General features: G+C 48.5%; 2 protein-coding genes across 6 annotated transcripts in view; both read left to right on the forward strand.

Annotated features, from left to right (window-relative positions):
- The window catches only part of LOC113405356 (stimulated by retinoic acid gene 6 protein-like), a 38,052-nt gene extending 30,406 nt beyond the window's left edge, over positions 1-7,646 (forward strand). For 4 of the 5 annotated variants that reach the window (XM_026646502.1, XM_026646503.1, XM_026646501.1 and 1 more), the window contains 4 exons: positions 3,252-3,371; positions 4,191-4,354; positions 6,147-6,293; positions 7,411-7,646. In XM_026646502.1, coding sequence (XP_026502287.1) covers positions 3,252-3,371; positions 4,191-4,354; positions 6,147-6,293; positions 7,411-7,547 — 568 coding nt within the window. In that variant the 3' untranslated portion in view covers positions 7,548-7,646. The other variant, XM_026646505.1, reaches the window with a different exon arrangement.
- A 10,220-nt stretch (positions 7,647-17,866) lies between these two features.
- Positions 17,867-20,903, forward strand: LOC113405346 (perilipin-3-like). Its single transcript, XM_026646480.1, has 6 exons — positions 17,867-18,059; positions 18,700-18,782; positions 18,886-19,171; positions 19,909-20,099; positions 20,314-20,436; positions 20,535-20,903. The coding sequence occupies exons 1-6, from the start codon at positions 17,915-17,917 to the stop codon at positions 20,901-20,903; spliced, it is 1,197 nt and encodes a 398-aa protein (XP_026502265.1). The 5' UTR covers positions 17,867-17,914.
- Positions 20,904-26,645: the final 5,742 nt, after the last annotated feature.

Below are 26,645 nucleotides of genomic sequence, written 5' to 3' on the forward strand. Positions count from 1 at the left end.
AAAATGCTGATTATGAGGGGACCGGCTGACAATGGATAATCAAAGGGTGAAAGCGCATAAGAATACAAGCTGAGCCAAAATGCAATCCATTGTCCACAATGTTCCACCTTCATCTTTAATGCAGACAAGGAGGTCCCAGCAAGCATTGCTCCATTTTGATCTAATCTCCTGACTGCTCAATCTAAAGGAAGCATTCCATGCTGGGACCTGCAATCTCCATGGCCCACATCTCTGCATTAAAGATCAGGGAGCCACACTCTTCTCTTAACTGTGTCTCTCAGCCTCCTGGCAAGTTGCCGGCACTGTCCTCAGTTTGGCAAAGATTGGTTATCGCTCTTTCAAGGCTTCATAAGATATAACAGCTGATTCCACTTCCTGAAGGCAGAGCCACCAGCCCACCTCTATGGGTCTAGGGTCTGCCTTTTTGGAATCTGTCCTGGCCAACTGCACTCTTTTCCACATGATCTCAGGAATCAGGGTGTCATGTCAGAAAAAATTGAGGGTGGAGGGGGGCAAAATTGTGTCAGCACAGGAAAAATTTAATATGATTATATTATATCCTGCAATGTCGGGGGAAGCAGGAGGTGGGAGTGGAAGACATAATGGAGCTTATAGACCTATGAAAAATCTGGGAGGGACAAACCAAGGTCTGGGGGTGGGGGCAACAGCCCTTCTTGCCCCCCAGCAAATGAAGTCTCTGTCAGGAACTCCCTACAGGACGTTATTAGTCTCCTGAAGCCACTCGCTTCCTAAAATCCCAGAAATCTGTGCAGAGGGCGGTCCTCTTTTGGTTTATTATCTTCAGCCAGTTGGTGACTACAGACAATAAGACCAGTAGCCACAGAATTAGAATGAGCAGTTATTAAAAAAAATCATAAAAAGGCTTATTCTGTGAGCATTGTAAAGCAGGAGGAAGATTTTATATCTTAGTAAGAATTAAAAAGAACTACTAGACAATATGGGCACTGATACTAGGTCGGATGGATATTACATAGGGCACACCTCCTCTGGGCTCATTTTGTGCTCTGAGAAGGACAGCTAGATTCCGATACCCTTATTCCCATTGGGACAGATTTTCTGGTTTGCTAAGGCCACTTCAGGGCTCGTGGCCTTAAAGCTACCAGAGATAAGCAGGGAAGAGAATTCCCCCTGTGCAGGTGAGCTCTCCAGTGGGGTTAAAGGTGGTGGGCAGCAGTTCTGATACCGATTGTGCCAGCTGCTCACCCCTACCATCAGCATAACATGAGGGAGACAGTGTCTTAGTGGATAGGAGGGAGGTATGGCAGAGTGGAGCTTTGCTACACGTGATTCTCCACTGGCCTGTGGTCCCTGAGGAACCGTATGGTGGTTGCATAAGTTACTGCTGGTCCTGTGCAGCTTTTCTTGTGCCAAAACCAAGTGGCTGAGGATCAGGGAGCATCAACTGGTTCCCTGCAGCCTCCCCCATTCAACTGGAGAATCTGCCCCATTGAATGGCATCTTACACCTTGAGCAGCCCTTCTGCAATCAGTGGAGCTATTTGCGGTGAGATACTACCCCATGTGTAAGGGGATCACAGTCTGGGCCATGCAGAGGGTGAGGAAGAAATTCTCCAGAGTGGTTCTCAACCTTTTTTCATTCACAGACCCCTAAGAACAGAATGGAGGCACAGACCCCTTTGGAAATCTATTCTCTTTATATAGAGTTGAATTCTGGTCAGTCAGTTTTCAGACCCCTTAGACATAGTCCGCAGACCCCGGGGGGGGGGGGGGGTGTGGAGACCACAGGTTGAGAACCACTGAGATACAGCACAGGTACGTGCATGATGGCGGTGCAGCATCTTCCTCTACACCTGTGCGAAGTGGGCGTAAAACCCTACAAAGCAGAATGGTGGCATTTCACGCCTGCTTTGCACTTCCTTTGCACAGGGCAATGGGGAATCAGTCCCAGGGGCTTGCATAATTTTCAGGATAGGTTGTAGATCTCTAATGATGCGCTGGAGAGGTTTTAGTTGGGGGCTGAAGGTGACAGCTAGTGGTGTTCTGTTATTTTCTTTGTTGGCCCTGTCTTGTAGGAGGTGACTTCTGGGTACTCGTCTGGCTCTGTCAATCTGTTTTTTCACTTCAGCAGGTGGGTATTGTAGTTTTAAGAATGCTTGATAGAGATCTTGTAGGTGCTTGTCTCTATCTGAGGGATTGGAGCAAATGCGGTTATATCTTAGAGCTTGGCTGTAGACAATGGATCGTGTGGTGTGTCCTGGATGGAAGCTGGAGGCATGTAGGTAAGTGTAGCGGTCAGTAGGTTTCCGGTACAGGGTGGTATTTATGTGACCATCGCTTATTAGCACAGTAGTGTCCAGGAAATGGACCGCTTGTGTGGATTGATCTAGGCTGAGGTTGATGGTAGGATGGAAATTATTGAAATCATGGTGGAATTCCTCAAGGGCTTCTTTTCCATGGGTCCAGATGATGAAGATGTCATCAATGTAGCGCAAGTAGAGTAGGGGCGTTAGGGGACGAGAGCTAAGGAAGCGTTGTTCTAAGTCCGCCATAAAAATGTTGGCATACTGTGGGGCCATGCGGGTACCCATAGCAGTGCCGCTGACTTGAAGGTATATATTGTCCCCAAATGTGAAATAGTTGTGGGTGAGGACAAAGTCACAGAGTTCAGCCACCAGGTTAGCTGTGACATTATCGGGGATACTGTTCCTGATAGCTTGTAGTCCATCTTTGTGTGGAATATTGGTGTAGAGGGCTTCTACGTCCATAGTGGCCAGGATGGTGTTTTCTGGAAGATCACCGATGGATTGTAGTTTCCTCAGGAAGTCAGTAGTATCTCGAAGATAGCTAGGAGTGCTGGTAGCGTAGGGTCTGAGGAGAGAGTCCACATAACCAGACAAGCCTGATGTTAGGGTGCCAATGCCTGAGATGATGGGGCGTCCAGGATTTCCAGGTTTATGGATCTTGGGTAGCAAATAGAATGTCCCTGGTCGGGGTTCTAGGCATGTATCTGTACAGATTTGTTCCTGTGCTTTGTCAGGGAGTTTTTTTAGCAGATGGTGTAGTTTCTTTAGGTAATCCTCAGTGGGATCAGAGGATAATGGCTGGTAGAATGTGGTGTTAGAGAGTATGGAGTGGAAGTCCCAGGGGCTGGCAATCAAATTCAGGTCTCTCCTCCCATTGCCCAGGGGCTCTAACAGGCTATATTCCCAGCCCCTTTCACCACAACATCCATATTAAAAGGGTAATTTCTCTTTTCTTTTTCTATTACAGTCTTACAGTTGGGATTGCCACAGGGCTCATGATATTACAAATCAAGATCGCTGCGAGATTTTTCCTTCAGCCAAAGATCTTGCCAGATGATAAGCAGAAGCCATTAGCTCTCAATAACAGGTGAGTGGTAGGAAAGAAACAGCCCTAATGGTCTTGCATCCTCCAGACCAGGATCTCCTACTGCATGGGGCTATTCATACAAAGGATCTGAATTTCAAACACCATGCGACTGGGAGTGTGTGGATATCTGGGCCAAATCCCAAAGTAGTAAGGTGGAGTAAGGTATGCAGTGGGGAGTGGGGACTGTAAGTGAGGCTACAGGGTCTATTGTGCTCAGGCCAGCAAAAGGGAAGAGGGGGAGTGGGCCCTAAAAGTCTCCCCTCATCGAAAAATTGCAGTCCTTATACTTCGGTGAGTGCAAGGACTTTGCAAGTTCAGCACCAAGAATCTTAGGGTTGCCAACTTTCTGATAGCAGAAAAGCAAACACCCTTGCCCCGCCCCTTCTCCGAGGTCTCACCCTCCTCTCACTCCATCCCCCCTTCGTCGCTCACTCTTCCCCACCCTCGTTCATTTTCATTGGACGGGGACAGGGAGTTGGGGTGCGGGAGGGGGTGAGGGCTCCGGCTGGGGGTGAAGGTTCTGGGGTGGGACTGGGGATGAAGGGCTTGGGGTGCAGGAAGGAGTTCCCAGCCAGGGATGAGAGGTTTGGGGTGCAGGAGGGGGCTCTGGGCTGGGGCAGGGGTAGGGCTCTGGCTGGGGGTGTGGGATCTGGTGTGGGGCTGGGGATGAGGGGTTTAGGGATGGATCAAGATCTAAAACCTTTGTGTCTTTGGTCCATCTCTGTTAGTTCCCTGTGAGCGGTTGTGGCACACTGAAGCCCCAAACCAAAGCCATGATTGGGCACTGAGTGTGAAAGTGGATTTTCCCCTCTTTTGCAGGAAAGCTTTCCACAACTTCAATTACTTTTTATTCTTCTATAATGTGCTCCTGGGCCTGGGGGCTTGTTTGTTCAGACTGCTTTGCAGTGTCCTGTTGGGAACTTGGCTGATTGCACGGATAGACAGGACTATAATGCAGAAAGGGTATGAAGCTGCTGACATGGGTAAGTGTACGAAACGTCAGAGCATTGCATGGCTAGTTTATGTGGGGATTTGCCATTTGGTGGCTCTCTCATAAAGAATATTGGAACTTTTCAAGCAAACATCTGATGTATCTACAGAGAACCTCTTCATGCCTAACACACCTGCAAAGGAGCAAGGCAGAATATAGTACAAGCCATGCTCAGGCTGGACGTGGCCAGGGCCTTGGCCTCCCTACATGTATCCGAGAGCTAATAGTGTAACTAATCCTGCTTGTTTGAATCCAAGATCTTCCATGCTAAAAGCACAAGCCTCTAGCCCCTGATTGCTGTAACTGGGAGATGCTGCACTCTTTAATCTCTTTCATTGGTCAGACACTAGAGGGGGACAAAGACCCCTCATTCCTAGGGTGGTTTACATTAGCAGCCACTATGGCGAGCACATGATGCTCCTTCTTGGAGCACTGTACAGCAAGCTCTGGTTCCATCGTAGATATTATGGTGATGGGTGCTATAGAAAACAGCGCAGGCAGAATAGCTCAGGGTATGTCTACACTACGGGATTAATCCGAATTTAGATAATTCGAATTTGGGAAACAGGTTGTATAAATTCGATTGTGCGCGGCCACACTAAGCACATAAATTCGGTTTTTAACCACATTAATTCAGTGGTGTGCGGCCACACTACCCCATTAATTTTAACCACATTAATTCGGTGGTGGCGGCCACACTAACCCTAATTCGAATTAACAAAATCGATTTTGGCGCTACTCCGCTCGTCGAGGTGGAGTACAGAAATCGATTTAAAGCGCCCTTTAATTCGAACTAAATGGCTCTGTTGTGTGGACGGGTGAAGGGTTAATTCGAATTAACGCTGCTAAATCCGAATTAATCCCGTAGTGTAGACCAGGCCTCAGTTACTCTACTCAGATGCTGCCACTCCACTTCTCCCAGGATTTTGTCCTTGGCTTTTTTTAACATTAAAAACTACACAAAGATGTAAACCCCGAAGCACTGATTCTACCCCTCTGCAGTGATGGGTTTGAGCCAATTATTGCCATGTATTGGTTTGAAGCTGGAGGTGTATATTAGGTGACTATTTTCCCCCCGCTGACATTTTCAAAAAGGGGAAGCTTCCGAAGAATAAAGCTCCAACGGGGGAGTTTTCTTTTAAAATGTAGAATCAGTAATTTATTTGTGGATTGGACTTGTGAGTTTAGGGTACAGCTGGTCGATATATTTATTGCTCCTTGCTTATTAATTTGCTGAGACCAGATCACAATTAATTAGTCCAAAGGCCTGGTGTGTTCACAAACACATTTGAGCTGAGGGTTCTTTACAAACTCTTTGTAGTTAGTATTCAGACTGTCCTTAATATTCAGATTTTTTTGTTTGAATGTTGTGACTGGCTACTTAAGTCACATGGTATGGTTTCTCTTTCCTGATTGGATGGCCTAACTTTTATGAACTACTACCGCTCTGTTAAACAAATATTGTTTCGTTCTTTATTTCTTTTTTGAATGAAAGAATCCTAACTCTTCCAGTGCCCCCACCCCTCAAGATGAGTGGTGGATCAAGCACCACCCAATCTGTCAAAGGCTCCCTACACCCACACCGTGCCCAGGGAGGACTTGAGTTGAAAAGCGTGTGGCTGTATATGAATGAAGAGCCTGAGCCTGCATTCTTTGTTCTCACAAATGCCTACTGACTTGAATAGGAGTCTCAGGTGCACAAAGAATGCAGTACTGGGCCCGCAGTGTATAGAGAAGGGAGTTAAGCTGCACATCTCTGTAGATGTATCCCTTTTTTAATGCAGGATTCAACACATGGGTTGGTATGATATTTATGGACCACTACCACACTAACCCCACCCTCCTCAGCTTTTGTCACATTCTTCTGGCCGGAACCACTGAGAAAAAACTGCAGAAATCCACCAAATACGGTTTCTTCAATAATATATCAGGTAAGCACTTTGACTGAAGTATTTAACATATATGCCACTTCACTGAGTACTGTGAGCTATTTAACTCTAAAATTATATTACTCTTTGGGAATCCTTTATCTCTGGTATGAATTCTGACCTCCCTCTGCTTCCCATGCTGATGATCAGATGCAAGGCATGAGAACTGATAGACCCTGTCATATTATCTCAGCACACCTAAGTGCAGAGGCTATTCTTATTCATATGCAGAAAGGAGACATTTCTGCTCAAAGTTATATGGGTGCAACTGAGTTGAAGTCAATCAGGCTGCACATGTGGGTCTGAAAGATTAGCCCTAAGGTCCACAAAAATGGCCTGTAATCTTATGACCATAACCCTTTATTGAATCTTGCTATGCTCTTTGTTTTATACAATGGGTCATATTTGGGAGCCGGTGTCTTCAAGTTAATGCATGCAGCAAAGGTGGAGCTGTTGGCCCTCGGGTGGAGGGAGGATATTAGTCATATTGTTTATCAAGTGGTGCTGACAGTGTTCTGAGCTAAATTCTCTTCTCACTTACACCAGTGCTATTCCACTCAAGTCAGTGGAGTTACCCCAGTGTAAATAAGAGGAGAATTTGGCTTCACGTGTCTTTTGGGTCAGATAGAAGGTGAAGGGGTGACTTGATCTCAGTCTATAAGTATCTACATGGGGAACAAATATTTAATAATGGGCTCTTCAGTCTAGCAGAGAAAGGTCTAACAATCCAATGGCTGGAAGTTGAAGCTAGACAATTCTGGCTGGAAATAAAGTGTACATTCTTAATGGTGAGAGCAATTAATCATTGGAACAATTTATCAAGGGTCATCACTGACCATTTTTAAATCAACATGGGATATTTTTCTAAGAGATCTGCTGTGGGAATTATTGTGGGGCAGGTCTCTGGCCTGTGCTATACAGGAGATCAGACTAGATGATCACCATGATCCCTTCTGGCCTTGGAATTTATGAATCTTCAGTGGGTGTCTATTGATATAACTCCACTACTACCAACTGAGGAGCTGGTCATTAGTTTTTGAGCTACAAGAGAAAAAGAAGTGGAGTGTGTTGATTTAAAAAGAAGTGGAGTGTGTTGAGTTCTGTATTTATTTCATTTTAGAACCCAGAGTGTCAACCAGAGCGAGGACACGGTGGTTGCTGCTCTACACCCTTCTTAACAACCCCAGGCTCACTGAACTCAGGAAGCCTAATGTGCAGTCTGGTGTAAGTGCTGTGCCACAGAACCCCTGTGTCTAGCTCACTCTGCAGGTGGAAACTGGAAGACTCTTGAACAGCTGGTGACTTGCCTCTTAGGACTTTCAGAAGATGGAGCTCTATTTCAGAGCTATACACTATGAGCAGTTAGGGCTTTCAGCCCTGGTGTGACAGGAGAGCTGTGGGAATGGATGTCCAGGAGCACTTGCTGTCATTGGTTGTTGTGCATTACAAGGGTTTCCAACAGACAGCTGTAAATTGTGTTACATCACTATAAACCCCAGCAATATTTTAATTGTTTTAAACCAAATTGAGGTACATTGGTTTTGGCCAATATTTCCTTGACTGTGTGGGGCCAAGGACCATTCTTCTCTCATTTTGCCAAGTATGCAAGTTCAAGGGGACAGAACCGAATTTCCCCATTGAATAAAAGGCTCCAGTGTGAGTTTGGTTTTGTACTACCTTTCCTCTCACAGCAAGCACAACTGTTTGTTCGTCCTAATTTCCAGCTGTGCCAGAGCCTGTGCAGGGACTAATGAATGTGCAATGAACTTTGAAACACCAGCAGTGAGTTTGAAAAAGTTACAATCCAGTTATAAGTAGCTGACAACTGATGCCTCTTATTTCCTAATAGCTTTTAGTTACCGATGAGAGACAAGATGGGTGAGGTAATGTCTTTTATTGGACCAACTTCTGTTAGTGAGAGAGACAAGCTTGCAAGCTTACACAGAGCTCTTCTTTTTTATGTACTTCTAAGATTGATCTGGTCAGAGGAGTGGATCAGCCTCTCTCATTCTACCAAACCACTGAGCTCTGATCAGCACAGAGACTCTTATGTTTTCTTATCACGCTGCCTCGCCCTGAGATGGTCAAGATGGGAAATTATCTATCACCTTCCTCTAGTCAAGCTGTTGCGGGTGGTGGGAAGAAGGTCCCCTTCTTCTGACAAGCCTATCACACTCTTTCTCCAAGCCATTCTACTTCTATCTGCAAATGACCATCTAAATTCTTCACTTACTTCTGGTCCTGTTCATGCCCCTTTATGGTATTCAATGTCCTCTCTCCACATACACATATCTGAGCAGTCCCCAGCTCCTCAATACCACTGAGGATCTTCAACAAGTCTTTAATGACATACAAACATGTATCCAAGGATGATGATTAATTCCATGCCTAAAAGTTAAAGTCTTTTCCACAGCTACCTTTATAGTCCTAACATAACATATTGCTTTTCAGATCATCATGACATTACAGTTCTTATTAAAAATTGATATTTATTCGTGTCACAGTAGTACATGAGGGCTCCAATCAAACATGGGCACCATTGTGGTAAATGCTGTACATATACATAGTGAGAGGGAGCTGCAGTCCTTGAAGAGCCTACAATCTAAACAGGCAGAGGGTGGGACAGCTGTCTCCCATGCATCCCCTCATGGCTTATGGTCACACTATAGACAACTTGTCTCAGCTTCCCCTCCTGGACTATTCAAATAAACTTCACTTCGGGCTTTTTCTTGGTCAAAAATACCTCTCCTTGGGGTCTGGGTTTATTAATATAAAAGAGTGCAAATAAAACTCAACATCTTCCCAAAACAAAGTCCAACGTCTCCCCAAAATGAAGTCCATACACAACCCAATTTTTCTCTTCCTCCTCCCAGGCCTTCCTGCCTGGGGCCTTTGCTCTCTCTCCCAGGCCTCACTGCCCACTGAGCTTGTCTCACTCTGTGCCACAACTTCCTGAGCTCCCACTCCCCTCTTGACTGCACCTTCCTGCTCCTTTTATACTGGAATCACCAGATTCCTCTCAGGTGGGGCTCATCCTGTCATTATGATTGACTTAGCCTCAGGCTTTCCAGCCCATGGGGCAAGCCACCCTGTTTCAATCCCCATTTTATTGATGAGGAACTGAGGCACAGAGAGATTAAGTGAGTTGCCCAAGGTCACATGGGGAGCCTGTAGCAGAGCTGGAATAGGACCCAGAACTCCTGAATCCCAGTGTTAAATCCTGGCCCCATTGAAGTCACAGCAAGTCATAAGGACAGCCTTTGGCTCCACAAGAACAGCAAATACTGTAGACAATATTCTGAATCAGGAAAGGAAGATGACATATCTGTAGCTGGAGCTCTGCCAACGTATTGTCTCTGCAGATGCCCACCTCCACAGTCTGAGCTCACAAGCTAGGAAGCTAGGAAAGGAGAGAAAGCTGTTAAGGATGCTCACTGACCTCACCACGTAGAAGAACCTGTCCCCAAGTATCTCCTATTTCCCCTCTCCCTCATGGACCTTAGGACCATGGGCATACTTTTGGGGAGGGCAAACTGCAAGCCTCAGACAGGTGTGGAATTAGCCCTACCCCCACCCCCCATGCACGGCCCCATTGGTCTAACTGGAGCTGCTCCCCCAAATATAGAAGTCAAAGTACACCTATGCTTAGGACTCTCTCTTTTCTCACCATGGGATGTGGGACCTTCCCTTTCCCGTTTGCCCTGCTGCCCTGGGCTACAGGATGCAGCATGTTACACTGCAGTTGCCAAGCACCAGATCATGTGTGAGTAAAAGTCAGATCCCGCCAGAAAATAACACATCCTGTCAATTTATGCGCCTGAACTCCCAAGTTGCACCACCTAAAGCACTTCTCCAGCCATCGGTATGGTGCCAACAAATCCGGAGTCCAGTCAGTCTCCATGGATCCAAGAGGATCCTTCATTTTCTGGCAGGATCTGACTTTTATCCACACCCTGTTTAACCTATGTCAAAGGCACCGAGAGCCCTGGCTTGGTGCTCTTCTGTGTAGGGTATGAAGCTAAATAAGTACCCTGACTAAGCCTGGATCCCTGTGGACTACTGGGTCATGGGCAGGACACTTCCACTTCCCCACACCCTCCGTCACCCCTTGGCAGGCTCTGGTCTGGCACTTCCATGCCAGGCAGCAGTGATGGCTGGTTCAGCTCCAGCACTGTGGCTGGGAGGTAGCAGATATTGTTGGGGCAGGAAAATCCACTGGTGTCCTGATGGATAGCAGCCGGGAGTGTGCCTGCACCTGAGGGAGGCTGCTTGTCTTGGGTTCCCTGGAGATGCCAAGCCCTGAGATGCCGAGCCCTTCTGTCAGCCATAGCGCCGAGTGCCATGGGCCAGGATGGGCGAGGGAAATGGCCGCACAAAAGCTGCTCCCTCCCCCATGCTGGCCTGAGCCACCCAACTGTCACTCCCAACTGCCACGGAACCTTCCCACGCCAGCATTCTAAAATGGGGGTCTCTCTGTGCCCTCTCCCTTACCAAGCCCAGCCTTTTCCTGATACTCCAAGCATTGACGCTCCAGGTGCCTCTCAGCACGTAGCTATCATCGCCAGTCCTATGCTGCACTAGATCACGGACAGTTCTTCTGATAACTTTCTAAAGCAAGAAAGCTTTAAAAAAAATCCCTAGTAGGTGGTATGGGATGGTGGTGACCTATAAATACGTGCAGTGGTTGTTCTTTTAATGAGAGTCCATGACTATTGTTCAGATAAGTGGGATAGGTACAGAACGAGCTCTGGCATGTGAAACGATCTAACACTAGCAATTTAGCAGAGAGTTTACAAGATCTCAGTGGCTTCTCAAGTGAGATTTGGTCTAATAAAAGGCATTTGGGATCTTCCATGGTACTGTTTCACAACAAAATAGCAGTAGGCCTCAAACACTAAAAGCACTGCATGAGAAGATCTTAGATTTTATACCTAGCAATTAAAACTAAGGAGTTTATCTATAAAATGGAAGCACGTTACACAGTGGGGGAGACTAGTACCCAGACACCCTCAAGTCCAGTAATATGACCAAACCAACTGCAGCTGTATCTTATTTTCCTCTTTTTTTTTGTTTGTTTGTTTGTTTGCTGTGCAACTTAAGTAGCTTTCCACAAGCCTGTTCCTATTGGGAACCAATCCTTTTCCTTCCAGGGCCAGCAAAAAGCAGCCAAAGGTGTTATAGTATCTCCCTCCCATGCCATAAGCAGTGTAATCTCTGAGCAACAGAAACTATTCATGCAGTGCTAGGGCTGCAGCAGGACACACCTGATCTACCTCTAACCCAAGCAGCAAATAAAGAAGGGGAAAGCCTGCTTTTTCTGGAGTGGGGCAGGCATTCCCCAGTGTTCACATTATTTAGAATGCTGGTGAGAACACTCCATAAGGCATTCACTTGTTTCTACTAGACACCCCTAGATCTCATTTTCAAACTTGCAATGTAATGCCCAACCTTAACAGTGACTTCATGGGCTCTTGTATCACTGGACTAGCAGTGCTGACTGTTACACAGTCCGTGATCTGGAAACTTAATATGCTTTAACATTGCTGAGGTCACTTTTATAAGATCATATTTTATCCACCATGATACCAGCCATTACTCTTCCTTTGCATCTGAGCCTTCCCACTTCCATTATCAGAACGAATCTGGCTCCCAATGAAACACACTGAGGCCACCCGGAAATCTCCATGCCTTCCTTATGCCCTTCTTTTTGGGGACCCACCTCACTGCTACAGCCAGCCCAGCTTCCCACTGCTGTTACCTGCTTCTGTCACTGACCTCGGTGGATGTGTTCCTGACTAACCCATCTGTTCTCAATTAGACCATCTGCCAGATGGAGGGAGGGTCTTGTCTCACGACTGTGAATTGGCTTCACAGTTCGTAGAGTAGAAAAAACCTTACAGATCCTGCTTGCAAAGACCCTAGCAGCAGCCTGATTCAAGATCATGCTGCTGGAAACAAGCTAGCTTTCCAGGGGAAACAAAGAATAGCTAGCAAAGTTTAATGAGTGCCCAGTGTTCCATGGATCATTTAATCTGGGGTGACCAGACAGCAACCGTGAAAAATCGGGACAGGGGGTGGGGGGTAATAGGCGTCTATATAAGAAAAAGTCAAAAAAACCAGACTGTCCCTATAAAAATGGGACATCTGATCACCCTAATTTAATCCAAAGTGATTCTTCTAATTTGCAGGCTGCAGAGCTACAAATTTATAATATAGTCCCCAATCCTGAAAGCACTTATGCATGTGCTTAACTTTATAAGCATATGAGCAGTCCCATTGATTTCAATTGAACTACTTGCACCTGACAAACCCATACCTAGTTGCAGGATTGGGGCTGTAACAAGTGCAGCTGGGAAATGCTGTGACAAGCAAAGGAGGAACCTAACACACTGTATGTGGAAGATTCTCCCTGCAAAATCTCCGTGACTGAGACAATGCTCTTGTTGGGCAGCATAATAATGGCTCTAACTTAAAATGGAAAATTCATTTCAGCACCAACAGCACCCAGACCACCAAACAGTGGCCGAGAGACTGTCAGATACTTGTAACGGTGCTCAGAGAGTACATTCGGGGAGCACTACATTCAGGGACAAAGGAAGTGATTTCAAGTAGCACCAGAAGCCTCTCTCAGGCCTGGGCCTCATGCTTTGCCTTGTACATACAGTGGAAGACACCCGCTAAGATTTCTCAGGGTATTTAGGCATTGCTTCACTCAGCACTGCATGACAGGTCTCATTTTCAAAAGCGATGTATGCACTTGGTAGCCTACATCCCATTGACTGGCACTAAAACATAGGCTCTACAGTCTAGATACTGAAAGGTATGTGACACTGACACAGCCCTCATCCAGGGTTGGTTGGGAGGGTGGCATCACCTAGTGGTCAGGGCTTAGGCCAGTGACCTGAAGTGGGGTTGATGGTAGGGAAGCTGGGGTGATCTCACCCCACTTCCTACCACATCCCTGCAATTGTCCCAAGGTTGCCATCTGGGTAATGCAGCATAAGGGCAACTGCCTCCTCCGGTGGTATGGCCCAGCTCAGTCCAAGGCTTTCCCCTACTGCGGTAGTCCAAACAAAAATAAAGGAGATCAATCCAGTCCAGAGTTCATAGGCATGGGCGGCAGGTAAAGTAGGCCAGGAGAGACTCTGACTCCCCTGGTGCTGCCAGATAGCCGGTTGTGGGTTTGGTGGGGGGAGTTTTTGTTTTATTATACCCCATGCAGGTTCCCGGGCAGCTGAGGCAGCGATATGTGCTATTCAAATTCCTGGGTTCATCAGTAATCTCCCTGAACTCCAGAGAGATTACTGATGAACCCAGGAAGCCGAGTAGCAAACACCACTTCTATAGCCACCCCAGAACCTGCATGGGGTATATCAAAAGCTCAGGTTCCTCTTCAGAAGAGATGCTGTGGCTTGGGGAAGGTACGAGCCCAGGGCTCCTCTGAGCAGGTGACGGGGGGGGGTGCCCTCCAGGCTTCAACCAGCCTGGGGCTCCTCCAGCCAAGGGGGGTCCGGTTCAGGGCTCCTCCAGGAGTAGGGTTTATTGTTCCAGCCACGGTGAGGGGGCAGCATACAGAAGGGGCAGAACCAGGGACTAGCCTCCTCAAAGGGGGGACTCCACACACGTTCATAGGCAAAAGGAATGCTTCCCGCACAAGCTGTGTCTGCAGCAGGCCTTTCCTTCCCTCAGGGAGGGACCTATGGACAGTTATTTAGGGAGAGGAGTGGCCTTGCCTCAGACTTTAAGGTCAGAAGGGACCATTATGATCCTCTAGTCGGACCCTCCTGCACAACGCAGGCCACAGAATCTCACCCACTCACTCCTGTAACAAACCCCTGACCTATGCCTGAGTTACTGAAGTCCTCAAATCGTGGTTTAAAGACCTCAAGGTGCAGAGAATCCTGCAGCAAGTGACCCGTGCCCCACACTGTTGAGGAAGGTGAAAAACCTCCAGGGCCTCTGCCAATCTGCCCTGGAGGAAAATTCCTTCCTGACCCCAAATATGGCCATAAGCTAAACCCTGGGCAGGTGGGCAAGACTCACCAGCCAGCACCCAGGAAAGAATTCTCTGTAGTAACTCAGATCCCACCCCATCACAGGCCATTGGGCATATTTACTGCTAATAATCAAAGATCAATTAATTGCCAAAATTAGGCAATCCCATCATACCATCCCCTCCATAAACTTATCAAGCTTAGTCTTGAAGCCAGATATGTCTTTTGCCCCTACTGCTCCTCTAGGAAGGCTGTTCCAGAACTTCACTCCTCTAATGGTTAGAAACCTTTGTCTAATTTCACATCTAAACTTCCTAATGTCCAGTTTATATCTACTTGTTCTTGTGTCCACATTGGTACTAAGCTTAAATAATTCCCCTCCCTGATATTTATCCTTCTGATATATTTATAAAAAGCAATTATATCTCCCCTCAGCCTTCTTTTAGCCTCCTCTCTGCTGGGGATATAGGTCTACTCTCTTCCCTAGCTTGCCCCCAAATGAGCGGCTCTCCTGCCTTTTAACTCCTCCTCCAGTTGGTGCATTTCCTACAGATGTGGCAGGGTGGGGCTGGCTGAGCTCAGAGCAGTTCCTTAACCCCTTGTTGCCCAGTGTGGGGCAACCTAACTACCTTTGAGGTTCTGGGCCCAAATCACTTAGGCCTTGCAATGCTGAGTGGAGCAATAGCTAAATACCTTTAAAAATCTGTGCCATGTTCTCTTCTGTGGACAATTCCACTAACAGGAAAGCTATAAATGAACTGAGGAAGCAGCTTGTGCCAACTGGGCCAGAGAAACTGCCCCAGCCTCTTCTGGAGTGGGCAGGAAAGCAAAATAATGCATCAGCTATCAGCACTCTCCCCTCTTAGATTGTTTTACTGACAAAAACCTTCTACACTGAATATGTTACTAGGGAGATGGAGTGTAAAGGTGCTCTCCAGAGAGAACAACTGGAGCACTATAAGAATATGAAGCTTTATTATTATTTGTATTACAGGAGCATTTAGAAGCCAAAATCAGAACTGGAATCCCATCGTGCTAGGTACTGTCTTAACACAGAGTAAAAGGCCTGCCCCAAACAGCTCATAATCTGAAACTAGGTTTGCCAGCCCTCCAGGATTGTCCTGGAGTCCCCAGGAATTAAAGATTAATCTTTAATTAAAGACTGTCATATGATGAGACCTCCAGGAATACATCCAACCAAAATTGGCAATTCTGAAATTGGCTCACAGCCCTCACTGGGCAAAGTAGAGAATGCAGCTGTGTGATTGGTCTCTTGAGCTGTCTGTCAAGTGTGTCCAGCCCCATGACAACATCATCACAGGAATATAATGGCTGAGAGAGGGGTTGGTCCTAGTACTGGTGAAGGATTAGTAGTGTGGATACTTGGTAAGATTTGTGGCTAAGCTCTGTGAAATGTCTCTGGTTCCTAGGTTCTGGGGGTGTTTAGATAGTGTTTCTTACACAGTGTGTGACTTGATGTCTTGCCTGATTGACGGTAGTAGTTAGGATTGAATGATCAGAACCTCTTAGTCCCTTTCAGTGCTTGGTAGCTGTACTTGTGTAAAGCATCTCTAGGTGATAGCTGAGTCTCCTAAGCAAACAGTCCAGGGAAGGAAACTATCTGTCTTCCAGACCAGGAGGCCTGGATTAATGGTATGTTCTAGGAGATAGAGGCTTCCCTAGAGGAGAATGGAATATTTAACAAGGAGAACTAAATTAGAGCCTGGACCATGGAAAAACTGTCCACTTACCTCTCTACCTGAGCGAAGCTGTGCTGTTCCCATTCACGGATGGGGATTGGGACTTCTGGCTGTGGTCTGAGTTCTGGTGTGTCATAATGATCTGCAGGTGGAAACACTTGGCTGAGGTGGCTGATTCAGCTGGGACTGGGGTGCTGGGTAACCAATATGTATCTCAAACAGATAATGCAGGAAACACTAAAGGAAAACAGGCCTGGTGCCTTCCCATAAGGGAAATGCTTTCTGGCCTCACTCTCACATCTAGGGGTGATGGTGTCAATTTACCTCAACTGGAATCTTTTTTTTTTTAACCAGATCAGTCTTTAACTGATAATAGAAAATACTTGTATTTTACCAGCTAAATTGGCTAGTCTGCCATAGTGGAGATCTCCTAGATAATTAAATATCCAGGGAGACTCAAAAACTACTCATTCTAGCTGTCCTAGAGGTCCCTGAACACTCACCGATGGTACCTTCTCAATTCAGTGTTCTCTGTGTGTAGTCAATGACTGCTACCTTCAGCAGGATAACATCTCTCGGTGATTGTACTCTGGTACAAATGGAATTAACCCCGGCACTATCTGGGAAAAGACTGAACTAGGAGGGTGCCTGTGATGATGCACTGTGCAGCTGTCCTGGTGCTCCCCTTGGGAGGCATTGCTGGGTCTCTAAGTCTGAATAGAAGCTTTGGGAGTGTGTAACACCGACAGACCCTGGTTGTTGGTGGGTGGGATTGAACCTGGGACCTCTGGAGCTAAATGCATGAGCCTCTACTGCATGAGCTAAAAGCCATATGACTCTTAGCTAAGGCTGTAGAGCAGACACATTAATCTCTCTCTAACGGGTCTTGGTGCCACTAGATGGGACAGAACACCACACTCAGAAAGTGTAGGTTACAAGTGCATCCCTGGACTTGAGGATGCACTCTGGGCCTGCCTTGGATCAAAGGTTTAACGCACTGGCCTGTTGTCTCTGTAGAGAGAGATTCACTACAGGGGCACAACCTGGTCTGGCTTTTAGAGAAAATAGAACTGGAGCAGCTCTCCTGGTGGTCTTACCCAATATTGATTTTATTGTTTCCTGCTGTAGCCTCTCAATATTCCTTTTCGGGTCTTGCAGGGACATCTCACTCCACCATGTCTGCTAACGAAAATGAAACACAGGTAGAGATCCAGGCACAGGAGCAACAGGTGGGTCCCTCCTGGGGAGGCAGGTGTGCTTGGCAGCTGGAGTTGCTGTTCTAGCTTGAATGTGTCCATTCCTGGAGATGGGGACTCAAAACCACAATAGTAGCCGATGCTTCAAGTTTCAATTCTCAGAGTGCTGTAGTCACTGCCCAGAAGTGCCTCCTGAAGCCAGGATGAGTACTGGCACTGGTGACCCTGTGAAGGCTGTCTGCGCTGTAACACTGGCAAATCCCTTTGACAGTAGTGCCCAAGGCCCCAAAAAAGGGGGGGAGGGGCATTGTACCGAGTACTGGACAGACATGGCTCCTGAGCGGGAGAGACTGCACTTGGTAAGACAAAAGGTCACTCTGTTCCTGCTCTCACTGATGGAACGAGATTGTGACACCGTTCTGTTTTGTTGGTGGGCGTGCCAGGATGCAAACAGTGTTCCTGAGATCTTGCTGAATATAAGTAGCTGTTCCAATGGAACCAGGCTTCTGGGTGAGTAACTAATGTCTCAGGCAGGCCACTGAAACCTTGCTAACAGGGCCAGGAGGCTGCCTAGCTCTGAGGACCGTCTCCTACAGAATCAGTAGTTGCAGAAGGAAAGAGACGGGAGGCACCTTGACAAGCCAAGAGCTCTTCCCCAGCTGACTCCCCTTTCCCTCCCTCAGACTGCAGTGGGTAGGGTGGCTGGCCTGCCCTTGGTCAGCTCTGCCTATGAGATGGCCTCTGCCAACTATGTGGCCACCAAAGAGACCTACCCAGCCATCAAAGCTGTCTGTGAGGTGGCAGAGACTGGGGTGAAGGCCATCACCTCTGCTGCCATCGTCGGGGCACGGCCCATCCTGGACCAGCTGGAGCCACAGCGTGAGTAAGGGAAGGGAGGCAGGAACACTCCTGTGTGCGTGGCAGGGGAGGTGGGTCTGGGTGCAGGCTCTGCCTACAGTGGCTCTAGGCCCACTACTGAACTCTACCTCCAACTGGCAGCAAACAGAAGCCACAGACTCCCTTCTCCTGCTCCACTGAACTCTGCTAGCTCCTAGAAGTGATCTGGCCAAGGCGTTGTGCTGAGCTGGGCCAGCCTAGAGGGAGGCAGTGCCCAGGCACAATCCCTGGTGTGTGTGGCTGGCCCAGTGCCACACAGCCACATGCACTGTGTATGGCACCTAATGCCATGGAGCAATACTTGCTAGAAGGCACTGGAAGCAGCTCCAGTGCTAAAGGGATCTGAGCCCATTGGAGACTCCTGACCCCCTCTAGGAGAAGCTGGGGGTGGTTGAACAGACAACTGGCAGCCAGGATCTCCTGAGTGCTAAACTTGGCTCTGACACAGACTGGCTCCATAGCCTTGGGCAACTTGCCCAACCCCTCTTCCTTGGCTTCCCCATCAGTAACTTGGGGACACTTGCTTAGGAACACCAGTCCCTCAATGTACACAGATTAGCAGCCACACAAGATCTGTGCGCATGTAGGAATAAAGGGAACTAGTTCTGTGGTTGTGTTACAGTTGCAGCAGCCAATGAATACGCCTGTAGGGGTCTGGACAGACTGGAGGAGCAGCTGCCCATCCTGCAGCAGCCGATTGAGAAGGTAACTATACTAGTGTCCAGGCTGGTTCTGGAGCAGGCTGAGGCTGTGGGCCCTTCACTTCTGCTAGGTGTTCAGTGGCCTCTCCTGACCCCTTTTCCTCTAGGTGGCTTTGGATGCCCAAGACCTAGTGCATGCCACAATGGTGGGTGCCAAGGATGCAGTCTGCAGCACGGTCACTGAGGCGAAGGATGCAGTGACCAGCATGGTGGGTGTGGCCAAGGGGGCTGTCCAGGAGAGTGTGGAGGTGACCAAATCTGCAGTGACCAGTAGCATGAGCACAGTGATAGGCTCCAGCATGGGGCAGATGGCTGCGAGTGGCATAGACATGGCATTGGCAAAATCTGAGCAGTTGGTGGACCACTACCTCCCCATGACAGAGGAGGAGCTTGGTAAGAACCCCTTTGGTTTGTATTCAGCAATGTGACCCTGGTGTCTTGGGGCATGGCTTAGACTCCCAGTGTTCACAGCTGAGCTGCCAAACGAGCCACCTCTCCTTGGGGTTCCCTTGCAACATAGCTTGGCTTCTAGGCCTCCACTTGTTCCTTCATGCTGGGCCCTCTGCTAGCCCTGTCTGATGGAAAGAGGCTGGACTAATGGCTTTGATGCTGCTCCCTGTGCAGTTACCCGCTCCCTGGCTGGTCAGTGCCGCAGGACATCCAAACGTGCCCTGGGAAGGATTCTGTAGGCCACAAGCTTTGGGAGGTCTGAATGCAGTTGCCTTGGTATCCTGGCCCTGCCAACCAGTGGTGCAAGTAGATTTTAACTCTTACCAGTACGGCGACTCATGGGAGGGACCCAAAGGTGGGGACATGTGACCCCCCCCACACACACACACAACCCCACCCTGCCCTGTGGGGGGGCTGTACAGACCCTAGACAGGAGATGCAGCTGCGTGGAAGGGATGGTGGGGCAGCTGGGGGCGGTACAGCCACACCGGAGGAGCTGCTGGCGTTCTGCTCCTTTTGCTGCTGTGGTTCCCAGGAGAGCCCTGCGGTGTTCAGCAGATGCCAAATGTCTTTCTGGTATGGCATACCAGCAATAACCGTCTTAATGGTATGGCGTACCTGACCGTACTGGCTTACTTGCACCACTGCTGCCAGCTGACCCCTCTTTTTCCCCCTTCCAGCTGAGCTTGCAACAGCTCCCGTGGAGGGCCCGGGAGAGGCTCCTGCAGAGCAGCAGAGTTACTACGTGCGTCTGGGTTCCCTTTCGAGCATGCTGCGCCAGCGAGCCTACCAGCACGCCCTGGGCAAGATGAGACAAGCCAGGCAGCGCACCCTGGAGGCCCTCTCCCAGCTCCAGCAAACCATTGACCTGGTAGGAACATGACCTCTCTCCCCTTCCCTGTAGCTGCTATGGGTCACGGTCTCTGCAGCCTCCTGTGCTCCGTGCCGTTGGCACTGTTTGTTCCTAGGCCCAGCAGTGTCGCTGCAGTAGTGCTGCCTGCCTGCTACCCACAGCTCGCTGTGGGGGAGGTTCCGTGGCCAGCCGCCTCCTGCTCTTCCCAGCTAACTGCATTCTCCTCCTGCAGATCAACCATGCCAAGCAGGCTGTAGATCAGAAGCTTCACAATGGCCAGGACCGTCTGTACCAGATGTGGCTCCAGTGCTGCAGGGGGAAGTTTGAAGGGCAGGAGGACCCAGACTCAGCAGAGGTATTCTCCTTCTTCTTCGTCTTGCTCCAGCGAACTCCCTCCATCTGTAAGGGTGACTTGCAGATACTCCAGTCTGTCTTGCTTTCTCCCTCCAGCAGGTTGAAGCTCAGGCTCTTTCCATGTCCCAGAGCCTCACCGAGCAACTGAAAACCACCTGCCTTACTCTCCTGGGCAGCATTCAGGGCCTTCCCAGCACTATCCAGGACCAGGCCCAGCAGGTCTCTAGCAGTATAGAAGCGCTCCAGGCTTCCTTCTCCAGTGCCAGCTGTTTCCAGGATCTGTCCAGCAGTGCCCTTGCCCAGAGTCGGGAGAAGGTGACCAAGGCCCAGGAGTCCCTGGATGAGCTGCTGGAATATGTGATGCAGAACATTCCCCTGGACTGGATCGTGGGACCCTTCACTCCCGCTGGAGACGCCGCACCATGTCCTGATGAGCTGGTGGAGGAAGGAAAGAAGGTGGAGGCCTGAAGGGTTCCATTCCCCCTGTTGCTGGAAGGAATCCAGAATTGCCTGCATAGCTAGTGTGGGGTCTCCTCGCTGAGGCTGTGGTTCTGCGTTGGCAGATGGTGGACTGATTTCAGCTCTTCCTTCTGCAGAATTAAAGAACCTGAATGTCATTTCCCCAGGCACGCTTCCCCGGAACCGTTTATTACCAGTTACAGGGCAGCATCACTAATCATGCAGGACTGCACCCCTTACAGGGTTAGTCTGCTTCTCTGAGGACATGGATTGTAACTGACATACAGCTGTCTTCCTCTGTACATATGAAGTGCTGCTGAGCTTGGTTTTTTTCCTAGCTCTTTGTATTGTATAAAACTAGGGTTTAACTTCACAATAAACCTCAACTGCATTCAAATTGCTGTCTGCTTAATGTGATCCCTCCCCAGCTCATGCTCTATACAAACATGTACAGTACAAGTGACCCCATCTGCCCCACCCCTCCACACACACCCCTTTTCTCTGGCAGGGCTCCAGAATGGCTGAGCTCATCTCCTGGGTGAAGGCATCTCTTCAGGTGCCTCCATTTGACACTCTTCCATTGAGACTTCACTCAAATAGAAGGAGTAAGTGGGTGAGATTCTGTGGCCTGTGTTGTGTAGGAGGTCAGACTAGATAATCATAATGGTCCTTCTGACCTTAAAGTCTGAGGCAACAGCCCATTGGGAACACTTGTCTGGCTTCCAGTGGGTAGCAAGGCAACATTACAGCCTCTGAGACCAACTAACAGAGGGAAAGACCCAGGGTGTTAGGGCACTATGGCCTTGAGAGGAAATGGGGTGTGTGGAGAACTGAGAACCTACTATTGGTAATAAGCGAAGTGAAAAGGGTAACATACAGTGGTGTGAGACTGCCAGGCCTTGCCTCTAGTCCAGTGCAATAAGACCAAGTACAGCAGCTACTTCAACCTAGATCAGAAGCTTCACAATGGCCAGGACCATCTCATGACAGCTGAACAGGTTGGAAGTATCTAGGAAAAGAGTTGGTGATTTGACAACTCCAGGCAACTGGGATTTAACAAAACACACACAGGGAGATAGGATTGCTGATGTCCAGGCTTCAGCAAGACGGCCTCCTTTCTCCATGCCATTAGCCAAGAACCTGTCTAACCTTTCCTACTGCCTAGTGTAAACCTAGCCAGGCCACTAACAGTACAGGCACATGGCTCAGGGTTGTGGGAGATGCATTAAAAGCCCAGCACTGGTCTTATTATGCATTTCCCTGAGAGCTTATGTCTATACTTGAAGTCACTTGTGGAGTGTCATCTAGGCAGCTCCATCACTGTTGCTTATCTAGCTAGAGCTTGAGCTATTAAAAAGTTTCAGGCAAGGAAATGTCTCTCAGGTTCAGCAGTACCATGACCATTGCTCTCAATGATGGAGAATAGTAACCAAAGTAGTGATGTAGCCAGCCATGTGATGCTTACTCCTGATCTCATTGGACAGGGCCAGCCTTATACTCCAATGGACAGGGGATATCAAGCCCTTCAAAGTCTAACTGCCAGGGAATTATCACTGAGGCTAATCTGCCTGGGTAACTGGAGATGTGTTACAAACCCTGCAGGCGTGAGTCTGGGGTCAAGGCAGCCTCTCACTAACCAGCCTTTTTGGTCCCTCCCCTGCCCAAGCCAGAGCCTGAATAAAGTGCTCTCAAATGAGCTCCAGACCAACAGTTCATAAACTGCGCAGAGACAACTAATGCAGAGAAGCAGCAAAATTCATCAAACAGATGACTGGTTATGACTCTTTTACTTGTTCTTAAAAGAGAACAAAAAGGACTTGAGTCTCCTCCCTGTCAATAACCCCCTGCTCAACCAATCAGGGTAGAGACGGAGGGGCGGGAGGCTGAGAGCTCTCACCAGAGAGCCCAAAGGAAGGCCCAGGTCACCGGTAGGGATCGCTGTCCGAGGACTATTTCAGCCCCACTTTCTGGGGTGGACCTCCCACAATGGGAGATGCAGAGCACCCCCTGCAACACACACACACTCACACCTCCTGGTGGTGGGAGGGGAACAGGAGAAAGGACAAAAGAAGTAAGAGATGAAGCGAAAGGAAGGAGGGATGGAGGAAAAGGTAAAACGAAAAGGACAAACCCTAATGTCCCTAGTGATTCCACGGGACAAAATCCCAAGTGGGCTATAAAATTCTGCCACCCTGAACTAGTGTTTTCCATGCCTAGAATTCAGCTGGCACCAGGTGGATCAGACTGAACAGGTTACAAACCTCTCCGAGGCTCTTACCTTCTCAACAGGGATGTCTGTTTTCTAGTAAAATCAGTAAAAGGAAAGGAGAAAACTCGAAAGAGGTTCCTCCTCGCACTCACCTACGTGAACCCTAATACTCTCTCAAAGAGAGACCTCGAGAAGGAGAATTGCTGAAGCTAAGCCACAGGGGTCTCCAAGGTTTTCCTGGCTCTGCGCCCCTGTCCTGCCTGGCTCATGTCAGCATCTCTCTGTGAGGTCACCACCTCCCCACCACCTTTGACCAATAGACTCAGGTCCTGCAAAACGCCTTTGTGATGTCACTGCCACACACACCCCTCCCCTGAAGTGCTATTGTCCTGCCGCTGACCAGACACTTTGAAGGTTTGAGCTGCTCTCTGTGGATCACCCCACTCAATGAGTGTTCATTCTAGGAAGCAAGCCGGCTAGACAGTAAAACATCAGAGGCTGCTCCCAATGCTACACTCAGTTTTTCCAAAACTAGTAGACTTTATGGCCAGAAAAGACCTTTCGAGCATCTATTCTAACACCCTGCATGGTCTCGGGCTTCCTGTATAGTACAATAGTTACTTTTTGGGCACACACATTCCAGAAAGGTATCTAGTCTTCATTCAATGACATCAAGAGATGGAGAATCCACCACGTTCCTTGGTAGCTTGTTCCTGTGGTGAATCATCCTTGCTGGTGAATAGTTGTGCCTTATTTTTAATCGGAATTTGTCTCTTTTCACCTTCCAGCCATTGGGTCTTGTTATGACTTTCTGTGCTAGATTAAAGCGCCCTTTAATACCCAATATTTTCTCTCCATTAAGGCACTTCAACATTTCAATGAAGTCAACTTTCAATCTTCCTTTAATAAGCTAAGCAGGTTGAGATCTTTCAATAGCGCTCTAGAAGGCATTTTCCCCCCGCTTTCAGAACATTTGGTGGCTCTTTGCTGCCCCAGCTCCAATTTCTCAACATCTTTTCCAAATGAGGACACCAAAACCAGATGCCGTCTCCCATTTTGCTTCAGAGCTTTTGGTGAGGGACCTTGGCAAAGGCTTTCTGAAAATCTAAGTACACTATATGCACTGGATCACCTTTATCCACATGCTTGTTGACTCCCTGAAAGAATTCTAGTAGATTCGTGAGGCATGATTTCCCTTTACAAAAACCATGTTCACTCTTCCCCAACAAATAGTGTTTATCTATGTGTCTAATAATTCTGCTCTTTACTATCATTTCACCCAATTTGCCTGGTACTGAAGTTAGCCTTAGTGGCCTGTAATTGCCGGGAGCATCTCTGGAGCCTTTTAAAAACATTGGTGTCGTATTAGCTATATTCCAGACATCTGGTATGGAAGCTGATTTAAAGGATAGGTTACATACCACAGTTAATTAGTAGTACTGCAATTTCACATTTGAGTTTCTTCAGAACTCTTGGGTGAATACCATCTGGTTCTGGTGACTTATTGCTGTTTAATTTATCAATTTGTTCCAAAACCACCTTACTGGTCCTTACTGAATACAGTCAAGTCATGATCAGTGCCCCAGAGCAACCACGAACATCCAGTCCAGTGATCAGTTCATCTTTATCCACCACAAGGAGGCCCACAATAGAGTCACCCCTAGTTGGGTACTTTGCATTAGAAAAGTATTTATAATTTTTCAAAATCTCCAAGGATGATTTACTCCTGGCTACGGGAGACCTCCCCGTCTGTCTCCCAGTAGGAAGTCCCCCGTGCTAACCTAATTTCTTCCCACAAGTCACAGACAGGTGCAAAAGGAGAAACGTTTCCTGCTCTCTGGTTTGGATTCAGTGAACTGTGCCAGCCCCCCACGGGTTCACCTGCTGGGCTGTGTGAATTAGCAGATTGATCCCTATCCATTCGAGGTCCTGGGGTTCTCAATAACCAAGAACATAAAACAGGTAATGATGTGTCTAATGTGGGGATTCTCAAACTTCACTGCACTCCGACTCCCTTCTGACAACAAAAATTACTAAACGACGCCAGGAGGGGAGACTGAAGCCTGAGCCCTCCCGAGCCCCACCGCTCCAGGTGTGGGGGGAAAGCCAAAGCCCGAGCCCCATCACCCTGCGTGGGGAGGCGAAAATCAAAGCCCAAGGGCTTCAGCCCCAGACGTGGGGCCTGCAACCTGAGCCTGACTGTCCAGGGCTGAAGCCCTCAAGCTTTGGATTCAACCTCAGGCAGTGGAGCTTGGGCTTCAGCTTTGGCCCCAGGCCCCAGCAAATTTATGCCAACCCTGGTGACCCCATTAAAATGGGGTTGCAACCCACTTTGGGGTCCTGACCCACAGTTTGAGAACCGCTGGTCTAATGTAAAGTGCCACCCTGCCCACCACTTTTATCCTCTCTCCCCTACCTCAATGGGTTGTAACCAGTGACATTAACATTCCAGTCATACATATCGTCTCACCGGGTTTCCCCATTTCCCCACCCCAGGGAGAATTTCCAGCTCCTCTTCCTTATTGCCCAGGTTTCAGTGCCAAGAGCAGTGTTGCTTCCCTTCACGAGAGAGGTCTTGCAGGGCACATACACTGCACCACAGCATTCCTCTGAGTCCACACTTGGGTTACTGCAGGTTGGGTTATCTATAAGCCAGGGAGAGACTCCATCTTACGTGTTCCTTTCTTCCTTCCATTGGAAGCTGCCGGGGGAGAAAGAGAACGTGTCCCTAGGGCTGAGGCAGAATGGGATTGCTGGCATTGCAGCATGGGATTGCTGGCGTTGCAGCATGCTCTCCAGGAACCCTCAAGCCTTCCCTATCTGCTCTGCAGCATCAGAACAGCAGAGCCTGGATTGGAGCAAGGGAACGGCCTCTTTTCCCACAGAATCCTTCCCTCAGGCCCGGAGTATTTAGAGCAGAAATCCCTGTGGGTGTTAATGTTTCTCTAAAAAGAGTGGTGCAACTTCTTGACTACACAATGCAAAGTGATCTGTTTGTAGAGATGCATAACGCCCTGTAGTGATTTCTCTGAGAAGATTCCCCTGAGCAGTTGTGGGAGGCAGGACCTTATTCCTTACCTCTCATGATAGGGTTGTGTGAGAGCTTGTAGAGAGCCAGAGGCAGATTTCTAGAGGGTTCATTCAAAAATTCCCTATGGAACCTAGGGGCTGCGGCCTACAGCAGGAAGGAGCCAGGTGGTTGTTGGAATGACTCAAGGTGGAATGCTATGGGATGGCTTTCTGATCACCGCTTCACTCTGCTTCTTCCCACACCCACCTTTGGGGTAAGTCCATCACCTCCTCCTTAGTGTAGATGGGCTGGAAACCAGATATGGCATTAGGGAGGTTGCCCACTCAGCCCATGCACAGGAGGATCCATTGCAGTTCAAGTCCTCCTGCTTGTTGCAGCCCAGAGGAATGCATGACACCGAGCCTGAACTCTGTGACTGCATTAGTCACCAACAGGTGAGTGTGGCAGGAGAGGACACATAACTTAAGCTCTGGGATCTGAAGAGAGGTCTCTGGAGCCTCGGGATGTGCAG

Source organism: Terrapene carolina, unplaced genomic scaffold (assembly GCF_002925995.2).
Source record: "Terrapene carolina triunguis isolate 2854851 unplaced genomic scaffold, T_m_triunguis-2.0 Scaffold35098, whole genome shotgun sequence".
NCBI lineage: Eukaryota > Metazoa > Chordata > Testudines > Emydidae > Terrapene > Terrapene triunguis.